The sequence below is a fragment of the Oculina patagonica genome, chromosome 7 (genome assembly GCF_052425735.1).
Source record: "Oculina patagonica isolate OP01 chromosome 7, crgOcupat, whole genome shotgun sequence".
Taxonomy (NCBI): domain Eukaryota; kingdom Metazoa; phylum Cnidaria; class Anthozoa; order Scleractinia; family Oculinidae; genus Oculina; species Oculina patagonica.
In genome coordinates, this window is record NC_135764.1 from 17,998,346 (window position 1) to 18,018,380 (window position 20,035).

Here is a 20,035-nt window from a genome sequence, read left to right on the forward strand (position 1 = left end):
ATAAAAGCATGAACAAAAAGACTAATTGCAACAACACTTCTCAGAATAGAAATAACAAAACGGGCTAAGTTGTTAAAAATTTGGATGCAATGACTGGGTTGTACATGTAAATAAATATAGAAGGAGAAAAAGACAGAGAAAAAGATACAAAAAGTAATAAGTTAAGTTAAAATTTTGCTTGATCTAAAATAAATCAATTAATAGTCAACTACAAAAATGAAAAGTTCCTTTGGGAGTTGCGATTTATATTTGATGAAGAAGAGTTTCTCTGGTTGATTAAAAGTCCTCCCTGAAATCAACTAAAACGTGAAATAACATAAACGCATCATTGGTTGGTATTGCGTCTGGCTCTTTCTTTTTTTGTGTGGGTATTTTCACGTAGGAGACTGTATCTGTGATCTTCTTCAAAGCAGTCTCCCGTATAGCTTTCGGAACACACAAATATTTGTGTTCGCTTTGGCAGTAATTTTTCGTCCCTACCCATTCTTATTGAGTAATTTTTCAGATATTGAAAGACGGCGAAAAGATTTTTGTATCTCATTTGTATTTTGACAAACAAACGCCACTACAAAGAAACAAGGAGTTTCGACTATTAAAATTTTCCCGCCAAACTTCAGGCTGAGCTCTTTGACGTCACGCATACATTACCAGGCTCCAAAATGGCGGCGTTCAGTTGTCAAGTTTTGGGCTACTTCAAAGAAAGATTTCGTAGGGTTATAGCGCACGTTGGAGGCTGAAATTTTGGTGAATAACATATCTTTGTATAAACTTTTTATTGGCGTAAAGAAAATAAGTGGCCATTCTGGAGTGAACTTCTCCTTTAAGTCTTATTCCCTGTAAACGTCTTTGCTCTACACCTTTGTTATAGTAAAAACTGTTTCATGGAAACTGATGGAGTTCTTTTTATCGCCGTTTTTATTTGTAAATAGTAAAATAAAGACCTTTCGAAGGTGGTAAAGCTACATGCCACATTTCTTGCATAAACATGGCCCAAGGCGAAGATGCGATGAAGCGCTCGTTGTGGGCTTCCTTCTTCTGTCTATTATCTCATAGAGGTTTTCACATCACGTCATTTAGAAGGCCCTTTACTTTGTCAGAATATTCGGTGTATTTATGACAACTACAGCTTGGTCCTTGTCAGCTCGTAAAATGAAAACAAAAAGTAATAAATACACAGTTAATTAAGGACAGAATTTTATTGAAAGGACTGGGCATTATTAATCGGGCGACCGATTCATCTACATCTACATTTATTAAGTTGATAAAATCTTATAAGACATCACATCAACTATTGTACATATGCATAAATTAGATTAAAGTTATATGACAGTATAGCAGGATAATTAAATAATAAGTCTTAATTACAGTTTACTTAATTACTAACTCAGAGAGCTAAGGGAGATGCGAAAAGAGAAACTGAATCCACTCTGCCTCGTCCCCAGGCGTCCTCGTCCTTGGTCGTGCACGGTTCGCTTGGTGTTGTGGGACTGACGTGCACGGTTCGCTTGGCGTTCTGGGCCTGATGCGGACGGGGAAGCGGACGCCTGGCAGATCCTGTTCAGTTTCTTGGCAAAAATGTTCGGTTTCTCGTCAAAAGGCGTTTTAGCGCTTTTAACAAGTTTAACGGTCAAGAAATCAACACTGGGAGCTACGTGGAAGTTAGCACTGTCAACATGGGGATTTTGACGGCCTTTCGGATCGTTTTCGTTGCTCTATCGAGCCGATTCTTTTCAGCGTTCACTGAGGCTGGTTTCAGCAAAGCGGGGGTCCCCTTGCTTTAATCTAATGTTGGCGGGAAATCTAGCTCAAAATCAGCGATTTATCCAGAGAAATGGTATGAAATCTGAGCAGAAGATTGAACAGAGAAAATCCCACTTTGATTGCGAGAAGATCGTCAATGGCGGAGGGTAAAGAATCTCTGCCGTCGTTAGAAAATTAAATTTCTCCCGGGGTAGTCAATCGATAAAAATTGATATCGGAAAATCAATCGATAATCGATATCTATCGATAAATTGATTTTAAATGATATCGATTGTATCGGTCAATCGATAAAAATCGATACTCACACGCCGACGAAGTGTTAATTTTATCGATTTTATCGGATTCATCGATCGTTATCGGAATCGATAAAAATCATCCTCTTTCCGTTGAGGGAGCGTTTGATTGTAACTATTTGAATGTAGATTTCATGTGGCGGAGGAGTACAGAACATGAACTCTACTGACTCTACAAACGGAAACCACGCAGCGAAGAAAAATGACCTCTATCTAGTCGCTTCCTAGACCACAATCAACACGACTCTATTTAATACATAATGCCTCCATATAAAATAGAACCCTCAGAAAGAAGTCAGAAGTAAATAAGGTCAAAAGACCGAATTAAATCATATAACGGCAAATGTGCAAATGTCACGAACGTAGGAGTCATGTAGGCCTGTGGCGTAACCTCTATTTATTTACTATCTAAAGCTGATTTCAAATTCGACACACGCTGAGTATTACTAACAGTCTGTAGAAAAGATGTAGTAATTTTTACCGATTAACGAACAGGGAAGTTGTTATACAGTATTGTGAAAAAGTAATGCAAACGAAATGCGCGAATTTCGTTCTTTGTTCTCCCGAACTTTCGCGCGAAAGTTCGCGAAAAATTCGTTGCGAACTTCGCGACATTTCACGACATTTCGCGCGAACTTCGCTGAACAAAGAACGATTTTTCTAGAACTTTCGCTGCCTCACCGATAATTCGCGAATTTCGCTAGGTGAGACAATAAATTTCGCTAGACTCTCAACAATAGTTCGCTTTTCTACGTGCAGACTCCGCTACGGGATCGTTCGGTCGGATGTCATGTAACATACACGAAAGATTTTTTTTGCTCGCAAATGATGTCGAATAAGTAAAAATGGTACGTATTGATCATTAAGCGAATAAAGCACGCAACTAACATATATAAAGGGTACTCACGTGGTGTTGCCGAGGTAGAATCACATATTGCCGAGTCTAACAACAGAACTTCAAATGGTCCAAATGTCACTACAAATTATCTAAAGTATCACACGAAAAATGTCCACACTCGTTCGTAAACCACGTTGTCCAAAAAGTCACAAGTTGAGCAGGTACCAGGCCTTTCTTTCCGTAACCTGGCCTTTACTCTGCCCCAGTCATCGCGGTAGTCCGCGACACTCCCCCAGGAGAAAGTTCCGATGAGGGGAGATCGCATCAGTTGCCTTCTTGGGTAGCTGCTGCTGGGTGGGAGATAGTGTGAGGTTCTGACGTTTATTTTTCATTGCAGCGAAGAGAAAAGAAGAGTACAGTCCAGGTCTCACTTCCCGCAATCACTTATATTTCCAATCAGCCCCTGATACCTCTAGTTATTTGGGAGAGTAGCAAGTTCTTCAGGGTCCAGTGACAGGTGACCTGAATCATAGTTGAATGCTGTTTCATCTCTCCATTAATCAAACCAAGTTCAACAGTGTAGTTAAGTTTTGGTGTGGAGCAAAAGAAAGACTGATACTACCTCAAGGTTCTGCCCAATAGAAAGGTGCAGGAAGCGCAGCCGAAAGACAGAAAGATTGTATACTCTGCAGTGGAAACATGTTGCTAACCTTTTCAGTAAAGATTTGCTTTAAACAGATGAAACAGTTTCTTTGATTTTTGCCTTTCTTGACTCAACAGTTGATACGTTTTACACTGTCACTCCAGGATCCTTTTTGCAGTAAAAACAGCCTAATGTTTGACCTTAGTGGAAGATAGCCAGAAAGTAAGCCCCATATTTAACTCCAGGCCACGCAAACAGTATTTGACTCACTTTATATCTTGTCTTCAGGACTAAAATCAAGAACGCCACCAACCTCAAACTTAAGCTTTTCGGATGCTTTCCACCGTCCATTTCCCTCCATATTTGTACTCTTCCATACGGGACACAACTTCCTTTGGCAGCTTTGATTTAATCAGAAAAACAAAATGTGGCTGTTCCACATTCTCACCAAGGGTTAAGAGAACGAAGATGCTTCTCAATCGTGTCATAGGTTTCACGGTGTTTAGCAGTGAAAGGTGAAGAGATAGGAAGATCCATCAACGCTGAGTAGGAGCATCCATCCTGATATCTTGTCTCCCAAACTCTAATAAATTATTGCCACTTCATAGTTGAGTATTGCTCCAGCCCAGAGACTGCACTTGCAGCTCCTCCAATCAATTTTCAAATAGTTGAATTTGTCCACAGGTTGAAGATTTGATTTGTGAAGGAGGCGTAATCCCAAAATTCCTGCCATTTCAGGACACTCATGAATTTTGAAGTTCCAGTTTGGGAAGTGATAGTGGGAGGTGACGATAATTGAGTGCCAAATTCTTTTCTAATCAAGACGTTTTTCCATTTCTGCTTTCATCTTAAGTTCTTTCTTAGTCCTCTTTGAGTTCCATTTCCTGCTCAGTTTGAACCAATTTCTTAGCCTCCAATTCCACTTCCAATTTTAGTTCATATTCACGCTGTTTTCTATTTCATTCTGCTCAACATTCCAATCTAGTTTCATCTTTTCCATTAATCCTTCTCTTTTTTTTGCCAGTTGAAGATCCCTGATTCATGAAGTTCGATGAGCTCTTCCTTTCCTTCCCCATTCATTTCTCTTCTTTGGCAATATAATCAGAAGTAGATCGCAAATAGCTTCGTCTCCATCAAGCGCGAGAACACTGAAGTCTTCCATTTCATTTTCCAGTCGCTGGCTTTTAGCTTCGTCCTCTTTGGATGCCTCTTGTAGCTGTTCCAGTAAATCTTTATATGTTTCGAGATTCCCCTGAGGATATTGGTTGGCTTGTACTCGTTTCATCGAGAAACATCTTGTTGAAGGAAGGTTTCAACCTGTTCGATTCGATCCTCAGTCGCTTCTCGTGGGCCCAAACGCGATACATCCACTCATTCCACGTTGAAAGGTTTTATAACCTCGCTCTGCTACCACATGTTGCCGAGGGAGAACAAATGCCGAGAACACAGAACAGCATGTCACTACACAAAAACACGAATGTCCACACTCGTTCGTAAACCACGTTGTCCAAAAAGTCACAAGGAGGGCCCTCCGTACCTGGCCACTCTGCCCAGTCACGCGTAGTCCGCGAGGAGAAGTTCGCTGGCAAATGCAACATATCACTAAAGCCGAGCGACACGAAAAAAAGCCACCGGCGGCAGCGAAGGCTCCGTCGCGGGCGGCACGGCCGCGGCCCCGCCTTCAAAGTTCTGGGACGTTCCTAGCTTTAAGGGGTGTGACAAGAGAAGAAGAGATCGATTTTTGAGGATGAAGAAGGGGGGAGAGGGGGAAACAGAGAGAAACAAGAGGTAGAGTGGAGGATCCGTTGCAGAAGAGAAAGGAAGGAGGGTAGGAGCAGAGGAAGAGTTAAAAAGAGGGTTGTTTGGGGTCGGAGGAAGAGAAGGGGGGAAGAAGATGACGATAAAAATGGGAAAAGGTGATAGAGGTTAAGAAAAGTAGGCCGGCAAAGAGAAGAGAGAGGGAAGAACAAAGGAGGGAGAACGCGCGAAAGTTCACGAATCGCACGAAAGTTCGCGACAAATACCGCACACAGCGGAAGGGAAAGTTCACGCAAATCGAAACAAAGACGTCGCGAAAATTCGGCGAAATGTCGCGAATTGTCGAAGAGATTTCGTTTCAAGCGAAATTTCCTCGAAAAGCCACGAAAAGCGCGAATTTCGTCGAAATTCGTTTGCATTACTTTTTCACAATACTGTAAGTGTTTCTGCGAGCTTTTTAATATCTTTTGGTGTTTTTCATTCGAAAATTGGTACGATAATTTAGTTTCGATAAATTCGATATTTATCGATAAAATCGATAGCCCTGATTGAAAAATCGATAATTATCGATTACTCACAACGAAATCTTTTATCGATTTTTATCGATTTTTGAAAAAATTAATCGATTTTTATCAATTGTTATCGAATGTTATCGATTATCGATATTATCGATTGACTACCCCGGGATTTCTTTATAAGCTTCGAACTGAGGGTAAGTTTCGCTTCAATCGATGCCAGAGCTGGTTTGTTTCGTTTCTGAGCAGTGCTTAGCTTCCTTACATTTCGGTATACTTTTATTTGTACCTCTTGGCCGTTAAACTTCAGCTATTAAGTCTATAAGCAGCGCTCCAGAGAGAGCCGTTCAATTGCTAACAAGTGTTTTATCAAATTAATGTTGTCCAACGTAGGAGATCTTATGAGAACATGACACATAAACAATTATAATGTGTGCTGATATTTTATTCTAGCTAGGTTAACCTGATAATTTACCTTTCTTGACAGAAAGTACAATTATTGAAATTTCAACTTTGCGTAGTTCTGTTTATTTCAGCACTTAATGTGTTAGTGACCAGAGGAGGCAGGTCCTACTCAAAATTTATTTTTACTGATTCAAGTGTTAATATCGAAATTACTCTCCGCTGATTAATTTGTGTGTTTCTCGTCACTGTACTGCTTGATAATGCATTGATACTGTAAGGAGAAATAAGGTTTTGGTCACTCTTTAGGAGGATTTAAGCAGGATAAGACTTTGACAAACTTGTAACAAAAAAAATATAGTTTTTTCTAGTTGTAGTCTCACAGGGAGTGTTTTTTAGTAAGTGTTTTTAGAGAATGTGTGGCAAAACTTTATTCCTAAGGGTAACAAAACACTGGACTATGACAGACAGCAAAACTTAAATCATTTTTGCCGGCCCAAGAGTTTATGGCTGAGATAGTGTAGGAAAATAAATTGAGATTTTACATCAAAGGGTTTGCATGTTACTGACTCTTAAATGCATTTCATGTGAACATGGCAACTCCTGGCTAACCATATTCAATTTGATTAAAATAAATAAACCGGCAAACCTGGAGTTGCCACTTTTTGAAAACAATTAAAACACTTTAAATGTTGAATGTATGCTTTGCCTACCCTGCTGCTTTATACCCATGACAACAGCTGTTGTAAGAGAAAAAGATACCTTTTTACATTTTTAAAAATATTTTTAGTAGTACTGATTTTGCAAAACCATTCAGACATTTCCCTTCAATTTGCAAAAGTTATCTAGCCAGGAGGGTTTTACCTGCATGACCTTAACCTACTGTGAATTTAAATAAGTTGTGCATGAGATAATCTGAGGATTACTGTTTGTACGAAAATTTCCTTGGTGGTGCCCTTCATCTGATTATGATCTAGACATAATAGTTAGCCTTCTCCTGAAAATTAACTTGATTGATTTTCTAAAGTGATTTCTGACTACCCTCTTCAACCCTCCATGTACAGTTCACCCCAGCTCCTTTTGTAATTAGTTAATATCAAGTCAGTGGGAGCATAACAAAGGCCTTTAGACACCAAATTTGCAAGCACAAAGTAAACATTTCTTTTCAGTGGCTAAAAAAGTAAAGAATTTTACAAATACATGTACTATTTTAAATTTGTAAAGAATTACTGGAGAGTGATAAAAAATTAAGAGGGGTTTCACCGTTTGTTACTAGAGTTATTTAGAATAGAATGATGGTGGGCCTTGGATGTCCAAAGATGCTAGCCTTGCATATTAATACATAAATATTTATGAGAAAAATTATCTTTCCATTTTTACAAAGCAAGATTTCAAGATGATCTTAAATCATATACCGCACGTGAACCATTCTAAAAACTTCATGAAAACAGTGTCACATTCATCAGAAATGCTCTCTGCACCTGCCCCCAAATTAAAAGCCTGCATGGCATGGCATAGGGTACATTCCAAACAATTTAGTTGCCTCAGTTGCATTCACAGCATAAATGGCAGACTCACTGCCACAATGCTTAACAAAAAAATGTGTATTTATCCTTAATAAATTGTGGTTTAATGGGAAAAAAAATTACAGTTATGATATCAAACATTTTTAATGTAATTTTTATTTTCAATTAATAAAACAACTATCAAAGGTTGTGCTTGATTACTGATAAGCAGATAATTAACATTTTTATTGAAGTAAACCAGAGATAGTAGAAATGACATCCCAAAGACAGATGAATTGTTATTTGTATCGATTGATTTATACTGTTGTTGCATTATCTTTGTCGCGTCTGGCTTAAATTAGCGTCCATGGAATAACTAATAGGCAACTAACTCTCGGGCTCTACGAAAAAAATTCTACACAAAACAATAACGGAAAGGATAACTAATTTTCTTGTCATTTACACTCGGATTTACAAGACAACTTCGATAAACGGAAATGAGTACCTGTCTCTCTTGGAGTTCGGAAAATGTCATTAGACATTTCAACGTCTCTTTGCCGTAAAGGATTTAAAGCTTTTTTAACTTCACAGAGTGCCTCGTATGCTCCTCCTGGCTCTTCTCAAGCTGAGCTGGGACATGAAGCGTGCGAAAATGGTGGTGAAGTCCGTCGTCTTAATAAGAATATTTTTCATAAAAGATGTGTCCAAGGCGCTCTGTGCTGTAAAAATGCTAGATAGACGGCTCTTTTGCTGTTTTTAATACACATTTCAGGGTTGATGACATTTTGGTCCGCCATATTGAATGCAAGATCTGCCAGGCGCTCCGCGGCTCGCTCCCTAACCATCAATCCCCGCGCTCCCTGTTTTCCCGCCTTACCGCCTCAACGTCCGGCCAATCGGCGCCTGGGGACGAGGCAGGAATCCACTGCCGAGGGAATAACAGGCACCCTTACGGCAAACGAAGCCAGTGAGATACTTAAAAAGATCAGAGTTAACACCCAAAAAGTTGTTAATGCCACCAAAGATTGACAACAACGCAAGTTCTTAGAACTTGTAGAGGAGAAACAGGGCTCTGTTTCTCCTCTACAAGTCAAATTGACCCAACACCACGAGTCGACAAAACAAATGGTGATGGCATTAGTAATCGGAAGACCGATTCATCTACCTCTACATCTACATTTATTAAGTTGATAAAATCTTATAAGACATCACATCAACTATTGTACATATGCATAAATTAGATAAAAGTGATATGACAGAATAGCAGGATAATTAAATAATAATTCTTAATTACAATTTAAATTACCGTAATGATTCGATTTAGCGCCCTCCTTCCAATAAGCGCCCCCTTCCGAATAAGCGCCCCCCTTCGAATGTGTTTTTGTCAATAAGCGCCCCTATTCCAATAAGCGCCCCCCATTCTTATAAGCGCCCCTATTCTAAAAAGGGCCCATATTTTGAATAAGTACCCCTACTGAAGACATCGACGTCAAATAGATAAACTCATGAACATTCGCCGCACCGTACATGTAAAAAAAGAAACTGAACTTTCAACAGTTTGTTACTGTTACAGTTATATTAATATTTATTGTTTTGTTTTGGAAATTTGGTGTTTCTCAAAAACTTAAATAAGCGCCCTCTCTCGAATACGCGCCCTCCCTTGAGGTGCGATGGTTTTGTCGCAAACCAACCAAGGGAAACGCCCTGGGAAATAGATTGCCCTGCCGCTTACTTTCTAAGTCAGGACGTGTGGAAGCTTCATCCCTTTATTATATACAGGTAGGGTGAAAGGCTAAGGAGAGGGAAAGGGAGGGAAATTTTAAAAATCCTTTGCTTGTTTTTAGGTGGGGTGCTACCTGAATTTGAATGGAATTTTAAGAGGTGTAAAGAAGAGATTGAAGAAAAAATGGAAACATCAGACAGTTGACCCCCATGCAAGAGCACTGACTCTGGGTTGTCAGGGGACTGTTTGGTGTCCGTCTACCAATTTTTAACTTCAAATTCTAATTTTAAAATTACATTAAATTTTCGATATTTCTTGTTTGTCTTAGAAAAACTATCGCCTCCCAAAAATCTTGGAAATTTGATGATCTTAAAACTAGCATGAGGGCTAATATTTGATTTAAGAACATCAAATTTCCAAGGGTCGGACCGATAGTTCCGAGACAAAAACACTATTATTTTTATTGTTCACCACTAAATTTTCCTCCGCGCGCCCATTCAAAAACGAGCATCGTGAATTATTAGTAACAACACTGACAACATAGCAAGTTCACCGACCGAGGAAAATCACATCTCAATTACACCGTGTGTTCGATTAAATCATGCATTCCTTGCGTGACACGTTACTCGGAATAATTGTCTTTTGTTCAGTGATTTATCGAAACCGTTGAAATTTTCGCGCCCTGTTGGATTATTGCCGTGAAAATGAGGTGACTTAAGTTATTTGTTCTTCCACCATAAACGGTTAGAATGCAAAAGGACCCGAAAAAATGTCATTCCTGAGAGGAAGTTGAGATTTTTTCCCTCCACAATAAACGATTAGAATGGGAAAAAAATGTCAATCGCAAAAGTTTGTCAACTGAGATCGAGGCTTCTGTCACATGGAAGGTGACGGTGGGAACATATATTGACATTGCATGTTTTTTATACTTCTGAGTACTCCAGAAACAATCCGCTGTAAATGATTTCTATTCACTTGGAAATGTTCTCGAAAATTTTCAGCCATTTGTAACTCCGCCTTTTTAGTATCTGTAGTATAGCCAATTTAATGTTCGCTTTGCAAACACTAAACTGGCAATATTTTAAAAAGGAGCAGTTGCAAGCGGCTGCAGTTTTCAAGACGTTCCCAGGTTCGATCCATGGTGAATGAAGATTAAAAATTCGAGAAAAATGATGTACTTTCCTTCTTTTAAAAACACCGATCAGTCCTCGTCGCACAAACACACTCAGCACAAAACTCGTGAAAGTATTCATTATGATTCGCAAGGCGCGACATTCGTAGTCATTAATCAAAACTCTTCTTTATACTTAGCTTTATGTAAGTTTTATTTCGTCCTTTCACTAGAAATTACAGTTCAGCAACCTGAATATGTTGATTTAATGTTCCCAGAACAATAATTTTGGGAGTTTAACGGATATAAAGAACCAAACCTATTTGTTTTTGTTTACATCTTCTGGGTGGGACAGTTATGAAGGATTTAGAGTGAAAAGAAAAAGTGCAAAAGCTGGCCATGATTGCATCCCACACAAGAAACTGTCATGTTTTCATGGGCTCTGGTTGGTCCACTTGGTGTCCATGCTTTTCCAATTCTGCCCTGATAAACAAAGAAAGCATGTTTTAATAACTTAATAGTTATCCAACAACCTTGCAAAAACATTTTTGAAGATGGTTCACTAAAAGTGTTCTCCAGGCAAAGTATTACAGTGTAGGATCTCCTGTTTTTTCGAGCCTGTCCAGCGATTCTTTTATTTCCAGTCAGGGCCTCTAATTACTATTATTGTCAGTTAATTAAGAAAATCTATGCACCCAACAGTCAAAATGAAACATCAGAATTTTTGCAAGAACTCTTGAGAAAAATAAGATCTGACTGAGACAATTCCCTGTCAAAGAAAGATAAAATTGAGAAAGATGTAAAATGTTCATCATGAACTTCTTTATTTATCACCTTAAAGTACGCTAATAGCATTGCTAATCCTAGCAGTATACAGAATGAGTGTCACATATGAACCTAGTAAATGGCCTTGCTTTTCATGAGTCTCTTCGTAGCTCAGTGAATAGAGCGTCTGTCTGGGTTCAATTCCTGTCAGGGACTCAGCTTTTTTCTTTGTCTCATGCTTGTGACATGAACATTACATCTTTCTTATTTCACCACCAAGCTTCTTTATTTATTTATCACCATACGGTAAGCAATATTGACATTGCTGATCGTAGCAGGATGCATGTCATCACCATGCTCACCATGAGCCTCTCTGTAGCTCAGTGGATAGAGCACTTGTCAGGTGTTGGGGAGGTCATGGGATTGACTTATGACCTTTCTTTATTCACTGCTTCCAGTCAGGTGCACAGATTCTTTGTCCCAAGCTCATGACATGATAAAGATCACATGTCTCTCATTTCACTACCCTTACAGGTTGTTTGAAGTAATCATTACTTTAAATAAATAATAATGGACTGTAATTAGTTCTTGTAACCCTTGAATCAAGTATAATTCAATCACAATTCAAGTATAATTCAAGTATAATTCAATCACAATAAGAACAAGGCTTAATGGACTGTTAGCTTCAACAGACATCACAACCACAAGTAATGTTTCTGATTAAAAACACTGAGACTAACTCTTGCTTTCTTTTTGCTTGATAACAAAACAGAGCACAGATAATTTGAATCATTTTTATTTATAAGCACACGTTTGGATAGGTGATTATTCAAAATAACTACCGGTAGTATACCAAAATGGTAGAAATGCTGCCAATGGGGAAGAACGATGTAGAACTGATGCTTGCAGTAACTTTATGAACTGTACTACTTTTCATGTTTGAAACGGTTAAGTATTGTAAAATTGAACAGAGATTTAATATTAGAACAGGCCATATCAAGGGAGTTTAAACATACGTTAAAGGAGACTTATGGAAACTTCATGTAGGCGGTGGTTATGCAAAAAGTTTTACGCCAGGCTTTCCCCCCTGTTGCGTGACACACATTGTTTCGCGCAGGCTTTCATGATATCGCTTTCAAGTTGTGCAAGTCACACCGGAAGTTTCCATTGAAAAGCAGAGTACTTTACTGTTTCAGTTAACTTAAAGATGTCACTTGTTTGAAATCCTGCCTTGCGCCTGTTCACATATCAAAGCGCAAATCAACAAGGCTGCATTAGCGCGAATCTTCCATTTGCGCATAACCAAAATTCCTTGTGCTTTTGATCTTACTGCTGACCACAATTCTTTGCCTTTGGAAAAAAAAAAGTGATTGCAGGCCCCATAAAGTAGTCCTTTGCCGATTAGAGACCTGCCTCGCTTGTTCGCTTCAGGCCCATTCGCTGCGGCAGCAATTAAGAAATAGGTAAAATAAGAGAAATAAGAGCTACATCATGTACAAAAAGTAACTTCTGAAATCAGTTGACACAAAGGTAGTAGTGAAATATTTAGTAAAGAAATGGTAGAGCATACTGGTGGATGATTACCTCAACTGATTAGAGAAGTCATCTTCGACAGTATCATCATCCCAATTGTCTTCCCAAACATGCATGTCTGCCTGGTCTTCATCTACAGCTGTCCATTCTAGCACCAAGGCAAAAAATAATAACCTTAACATTAACAACAGAGAAAGATCACCTGAATGAGAATTGCAGGGTTGTGTTATTTTTCATATATAAATATATACATGTATTAGAGAGGAAATCATGGAAATGTGTTTAAGGTCGCGGGGGATACTACAACATGAATAAATTCATGAAGCGAAATTTTGCTTGACCTGCATCTTTTAAAACGCTTATTTCTCGGTGGTTATGGGTGCGATTAAGCTCAAATTTTACAGAGACACAAAGAAATGATGAAATATTATGTATGTCATCTTTTATTTGGTAGATTGCACTTAAAGGCGATGTTATAGCCTCGTTAGTGCCAAATTGGGAAGAACATGATTTTGTGGCAGAGTTTACGGATCGACTTTGGCACAGCACACTGTGATCTTGTCAAAAACTGATCAGTCAATACCTCAAGAGTGTCATAACAGAAGCGGTTTTTTTAATTTAAAATTTACTAGCAAGTTATGGCGGCTTAAATGCGCAAATTTTTATTTAATGCCTTCTACCTCTTTCTAAAAGCGCTCTTTTAAAATTCCGCTTCTGTTATGACACACTACAGTATTCATAGTTTACCTATCTGGAGTGGCAAGTCATGAAGTTCGGTATCCACGCTGTATTCTCTGCCACAAAATTGTCGGAAAAGTCAAAACTTTGAGATTTCCGAAGGTGTCCCGACCAAAACACGATCAGTTTCCAAAGGAGAGATGTAATTATGGTAATTATATTCCACGCTTTTATAGTGAGAACAATGCGTTTTTAAAGAGGACACGATTGTTTACGCCGAATATTATTGTAATTACTCTGAGTTGCAGAAATTTTAAAATTTGAATGGAAATAGGCTCATAGACTTCCTACAATCTATTTAAACGTATAAAGCTAAGTGTTGTTTTAAATTGGTAAAAAATATCAAAGAAACAGGGATTTGTTTTTCAAAACACGCGCACGCACCCATATTTTTATCCAGTCATGAATATCTCGTAAACTCGTCCATGTCAGTCGTTGCACGTCGTGCATACGCTTTAAATAAATGCATAATGATGAGCCTCAGGTGTCCCCCGCGACCTTAAGGTGATTAGTGCCATACATGATCATGGTCAACTGGGTCACCTCCAAAAGGAGTTAGTAGCACAGCTCTGGTATTTGAGAAAACGAACTTTTACACACGCAGGCTCAGAGTAGCATAAATAAGGTTCTTAATTTCCTTTGGCAGCTGGTAGCTTGGGTCTAGATCTGTGCCCGGAGATTTTAACAACTGTTAAAATTAAAATGGTAAAACGTTTTCTGATTAAAAAGCTTTCAGCTATCAGACTTTATTAATAACTAGTTAGCAATGGTATATTGCCATTCCTGCACTTTGATTGGTTAATAGACAATGGTATATGAGCTTGTATACCATTGACCACACATATAGTAGCCGAAAGGCATCATCAACAACAGCTGGGAAGCGGAAATATTGCAATTCTTTGGGCGTTTTTAATAAAACAATTCTACTCGCACTTGTTGGATATGATAATTGTTGAATAGCCTTTAACGAATGAAAATGTTAGTGCGCAAATGGAATTATATACAGAAAAAGGGTGTGAAGAAACTTATGAAAAACAAAAATACAGAAGAAGTGTGAAATAAAAGCTAAGAAAATAAAATTTAAATGATATCTTATAACAGTAAAATTGAAAATTGCTTAGGCAATGGTTTTGAGTTGTTATCAGTGCTAGCAGTTATGGCAGTACCGTAAATGATCAAATAAATGCCCACTCTCAAATAAACGCCTCATATCTAATAAACGCTCCCCGAGGTATAAAGTTTGTATTAGACGCCCCATGTCTAATAGATGCCCCTCCAAGGATCGCCTCAAAAACCAAGGTTACGTTCCATAGAGTAAAACCACGTAATTTATCTACTTTCTTGTTTGATTCGAACATCGAAGAGGACAACGATACCAACATGGTTGACTCCGATGTCGATGAAAACATCTATATCGAACTATAAACAACATCTCCAAGCTTTGCATTAGCGCAGAATAGATTAGGCTCCTACCCACAAACTCTGTTTTCGGTCTTACTCTGCGCTGGCAAACTTTGTGTCTTATTTGTTTTGTAGACTCTTTGTAGGTCTACGTTGTTTTAGTTTATGTGAAATAAACGCCTCTCTCTAATAAACGCCTCATATATATTTAACACCCCCTGTAGGAACCCTAAAATTTAATAGATGCCCTGGGTGTTTATTTGATCATTTATGGTATGCCAAGATTCGAATGTTTTTTGAATGCGACAATTGCCTTTGTCGATTACACTAGCACTATCATAGTCAATTGAATGATTATTTTGCTACGCATGATTGGCAATGTTCGAGCCCTTTGTGTAGATTTTCAAGTTTCTTTGATGCTCCTTTTTCTGGGTTTGAAAGCATCTTCCAGTTTCGCCTATATAATTCCAAGGACAATCCGAGCACAAGATTTTATAAACAACATTACACTGGAGGTCTAAAGGGGGTCTGAACTTTGGTGACGGAAACTCTTACTAGAGGGTTTTAACAGGTTTGCTGACAACTTGAATTTAATGATTGCAGAGTTGTCTCATAAGAGGCTCTGTGAGGCCGTGGATGAAAGGAAGGCATGCAAAACCCTGGTTCGGCCCATTAAAGAACATTAAAGAGCACTCTTCAACCACTTCCATGCAAAGGTGATGAGGTTATGGTGTCACTCGACATTGTGTTGCTTTTCACAGCTATTCCAGTCAACAAAGTGAGTACATCCGGAATAAGCTAGACAATGACAAAACATTTGGATCCAGAACTGCAGATATGCAGTACCACATTCTTATCTACAAAATAAAACATTATTTTGGAATTGATGGTAATCTGCTTGACTAGTTGAAGGACTACCTTAGCAATAGCTGAATCAGTGTATTTTTGACCACAGGTATACTTTGTACAAGTATTGTACGTCCATCATGTAACAATTACCAACGGAGCACAGACAAAGCGCTAGATTGATAAAATGCAAGAAGCAATATGTTTTCAACACAAAATCTCTTTGACCAACCTTCTTTGTTCTCCAAGTAAAGCTACAACAGTTTTCGGCAAAGCCAGACAAAGATATAGTATTAGTTAACGGTCGGACCCGGAATCACTAGTCCTTCCAAACCAAACATGTTAAATCGAAATGAGCCAAAACAAACCTCACTAACGAAAGATGTGGCAAATTACAGAGGCTTCAAACTACAGGGCAACCATGGTCTTCACCAAACTACGGCTCTTTCCAGCTTGTCCTGGCTTTAAATAATTCGGCATATTGTGCCCTTCAGAAACAAGTGAGATGCAAAAGGCTGTAAAGGTCGAATGCTTGCCGCACGCTAAAATAATTTGGAATGCCACAAGCTATCGCCCGAATAAATTAAAGGCAATTACAACAGGTTTAATGTATGGTTTTTGTGTAACGGCCAATCAGATCATTTCCCACACATTCCGGGAAAACCACCCGCAGCAGAACACGATTGAGAATGCCATAACAGACATCCCCTCCGTGATTTTTTTTTTAGCGGAGCGGAACGGCTGTACATACCTATGATAGGCTATGCTCATCTGTTGATCTCATTAATTTTGTCCGCTCACCTGTGTTCATGGCAGTTCTAGTTGAAGTTTGTGATGGAGGGAGACAAAAAGAAAGAGAACAAACCTTTGGATTCCAAAGGCTAATAGATGGACGCAATATTTGCAGCCATCGACATAGAGCAATCATGTGAATGAAAATACCGCTGCTGTTTCTGTTCGGGCTTTCCTTTTGCCCACTGCCCTGTGGGTTACATGTCCTTTTTCTCACATTGCTACCGACAGTTTTCATTTTCCCATCGCGATAGACAGAAACTCCTGAAAAATAATAAATTTACACTAAACAATTTCGATTTGCATTTGAATTGGTGGCTGTCAGCAAAGGTAACTTTGATCTTGAAATACAAAGTTTCACACGAGTTTCGGCAAACACAGGCAATTGGGCCTGTTACGAAACTTTCTAAGACGTATTTCTCGACTAAATTTTTAGTGCATTTTGCCAACTTTGAGTGGATACTTTGCAAATAGGAATTTATCGTAAAATTTCGCCCAACGATGCATGAATTCTTCCCCTCCAAAAGTGTGTTGGGGTTTAGCCAATTTGTTTTTTTGTTTTCAAGATACCGAGACATGTTTCGTTCTGCTCCACGTGAAAAAATTGTGAAGTTAGTCAAAAATTCGAGACAGCGAATTTCGCAATAGTGAATTTTCAAGGTAGACAAGCAATGACTGAAATTTGAAGCAGCAAAATTTGCTGCATGTAGCTTTCGTTCGACATTTTAATAAACTAATGCGAAGCATGTTCCATCAAGTTCATAACAAAATAATCTATTTGAGCCGCGACAAAGTAAAATATAACTGAAACATTGCTAGAGGCACTATAAAAGTTGCTATTAACTTCAAAGTATATGACTGTAGAGGCTACAATGTATATTTGCAACATAGACAACTGCAATACTAATGTTTTCAGAAGCCAACTTCGAAGAAACAAGACAGGGGTTAAACAGATTAAGGTTTACCACTGAAAACACTTCAGCCTCTTTTGGAGATGAGAAAACTTCATTTATACCTCTACATAATTCAAGCTAACGAATTGTCTAGAGTAAGATTCTTGTTTACAGCTGTACATATTATAGTATATAAGTGAAAGCGAAAGCAGGAAAAGCACATGGCGAGCACAGAGTTCACATGTTGATCGTACAAGACACTCTTTAAACATCTTATCTTGTAAGTTTAGAATGCTTTTTTCTTATACAGTTTAAATCTAAGCGAGTTTAGAGTGAGTTTGCGATGTCCTAGTGTAGGAAATCTTATCAAAGTTTAGCATGGTTAAATAACAATGACCATATAGAAGGTGAAGTAAGTAGAGCATATTTATTTGGACTTTGGAAAGAATATGTGACAATGACCATGTTAAATATGAAGAATGCCAATGCCGATCTTTTCATCCCTTATGCACCAGCTCTGTTGAATAACGAATTTCAGAGGCCTTCTTAGATAAATTCGCTTTCATAACTATTCATTACCAATTAAATTTAAGAAGAAATTTTACTTTCTGAGCCTTAAGCAGGAAATATGCACAGCAAAAACACTACGAAGATTATTTGCGAAGGCTCCACGAAAACGCTTCTATAACGACTCCGCGCTGGAATGGAAAGAGCTTTGAGCGGCATGTAAAATGTGGAAGCTGCATTTGTTGTTTGCGATGTCCTTTTCGCAAAAGAGCAAGAAATTAAAATTGAAAGCGCTGCCGCTTGCGCCTCTGTTCAGTGCTTTGTAAATGCTTCCCAAGAAACGTCTCATGAGCAAGATGGCCAAGTATAGTGGCAGAAAAACGGTATTTTCATCCCTTATGTGCCAGCTAGGATGAATAACGAATTTACGAGGCCTTTTTATAATTCGCTTTCATTATTATTCATTACTAAGTTTATTTAAAGAAAAAAAAAATACTTTCTGAGCCTTAAACGCAAAATATGTACAGCAAAAACTACAAAGATTATTTGCGAAGGCTCCCGAAAAACGTCTTCATAATGTCCGCGCACAGGAATGGAACAAGCTTTGAGCTTTCTGTCGTCATAAATTGTTGTTTCTGATGGCTTTGCGATCGAATTGCACGTTCTTTGTTATGTTACGTTGCTTCAGCATTTCACCCGGTGAGAAAAGTCATATCTTTTACGTCTGAAAATGTGAAAATCCGAAACATTTCTATGACCTTCCGTTCCGTTCCTACTATTATTATTATTCGTATAACTCACTTCGCAGCACCTTACTTGCTATCAGCAACTCCTAGTACATAACTAATGGTAACCACAGGTTAGAAAATGCGGGCCTAGATGCACCTTTCTTCACCTACATGTGAGAGAAGCGTCAATCTCAGTTGATAAACTGAATGTTATTGACACTTTCTTCGCAATCTAATCGAAAAAATTCTCAACTTCCTGTTTGAACAACGCAGGATCCTTTTGCAATGTTGAAGAACAAATAACTTAGGTCACCTCATTTTCACACCGGAAATTCAGTTCCGACAGGTCGCGAAAATTTCTCAGAAGTGTCGATAAATCGCTGGACAAAAGACAATTATTATTCCAAGTAACGCGTCACGCAAGGAATGCATGATTTAATCGAGCATGCGGTGTACCCGGTCGGTGTAATCGAGATGTGATCTTGTTTGGTCGGTGAACTCGCTATGTTATCAATGTGATAAGGAATCATTCGTTTTGCCGTGGTTTATCTGTGATACAGTCATAGTAATTCTTCTCAAAACCAATTCCTAAACAACGGTGGCCAAACGTAGTTCCAATCTATTCGTTCTTGAATAACAGATTTTCAACTTCCGGTGTTTCAACAAACTGTTGTGATTGACATCTACAGAAAAATAGTTTCCTCTCCCTAAACTTTCTCTAGACGTGAGTTTTATTAGTGAAACTTTGTTGAAATAAAAGGTGATCTATCTGTACGTAAGCTTATGTTGTAATAACCTTAAACTAAATGGTCAATTTTGGGTTTGGGTATCAAGGGCCTATAAACTTATCAACGGTTAATTTACCTTACCAGAAATAAACAGATACCTTGTTGTTGTGAGAAAACTGGACGATAACAATTTTTGATGGATAACTCGGCTAATTTGAGCCGTCTTATTTTATCTCTCTAGTATGAGAACGACCCATTATTCCCTTTGGTAAAAATATGAGCTCGTTCCTGAACACGTGTAGCTTAACAAAATCATTTCCTAAAATATAACTAGAGTTTGAATGTGAAAAAGCCATGCACGGTATTTCTAAACCACAATCAACAATTCAAAAGATTTACCTTCGGCGGGAAACTCTTCAAATTCGTCGTCTTCTTCTAATAATCCCAGATCGGTTTTCTTTGCTGTCCCCGCCATCTTGGAAGTCTTGGATGCTTTGTCATTACAGCTAAGGAGTCAGCGGATTAATTGTACGTCGTGTGAAGCTGTCATGTGGT

The 20,035-nt window shown here is 38.5% G+C and overlaps 2 protein-coding genes across 2 annotated transcripts in view; one reads left to right on the forward strand and one right to left on the reverse strand.

Annotated features, from left to right (window-relative positions):
* The window catches only part of LOC144661461 (centrosomal protein of 70 kDa-like), an 80,807-nt gene extending 74,046 nt beyond the window's left edge, over nt 1-6,761 (forward strand). The window contains exons 21-22 of the mRNA XM_078522237.1: nt 821-2,564; nt 5,735-6,761. The gene's annotated coding sequence lies outside the window, so the exon portion shown is untranslated. The remainder of the gene's footprint in view (nt 1-820; nt 2,565-5,734) is intronic.
* Nucleotides 6,762-10,735: 3,974 nt separating this feature from the next.
* LOC144661481 (26S proteasome complex subunit SEM1-like) lies at nt 10,736-20,035 on the reverse strand. Its single transcript, XM_078522261.1, has 3 exons — nt 19,880-20,035; nt 12,899-12,995; nt 10,736-11,032 (listed from the first exon to the last, which is right to left on the reverse strand). The coding sequence occupies exons 1-3, from the start codon at nt 19,953-19,955 to the stop codon at nt 10,975-10,977; spliced, it is 231 nt and encodes a 76-aa protein (XP_078378387.1). The 5' UTR covers nt 19,956-20,035; the 3' UTR covers nt 10,736-10,974.

Coding starts and splice junctions, on each gene's coding strand:
- LOC144661481 (XM_078522261.1), bottom strand. CDS start 19,955: ATGGCGGGGACAGCAAAGAAAACCGATCTGGGATTATTAGAAGAAGAC. Junction 12,996..19,879: donor TGAAGAGTTTCCCGCCGAAG/GTAAATCTTTTG, acceptor CCTTGGTGCTAG/AATGGACAGCTGTAGATGAA. Junction 11,033..12,898: donor GACTTCTCTAATCAGTTGAG/GTAATCATCCAC, acceptor TTTGTTTATCAG/GGCAGAATTGGAAAAGCATG.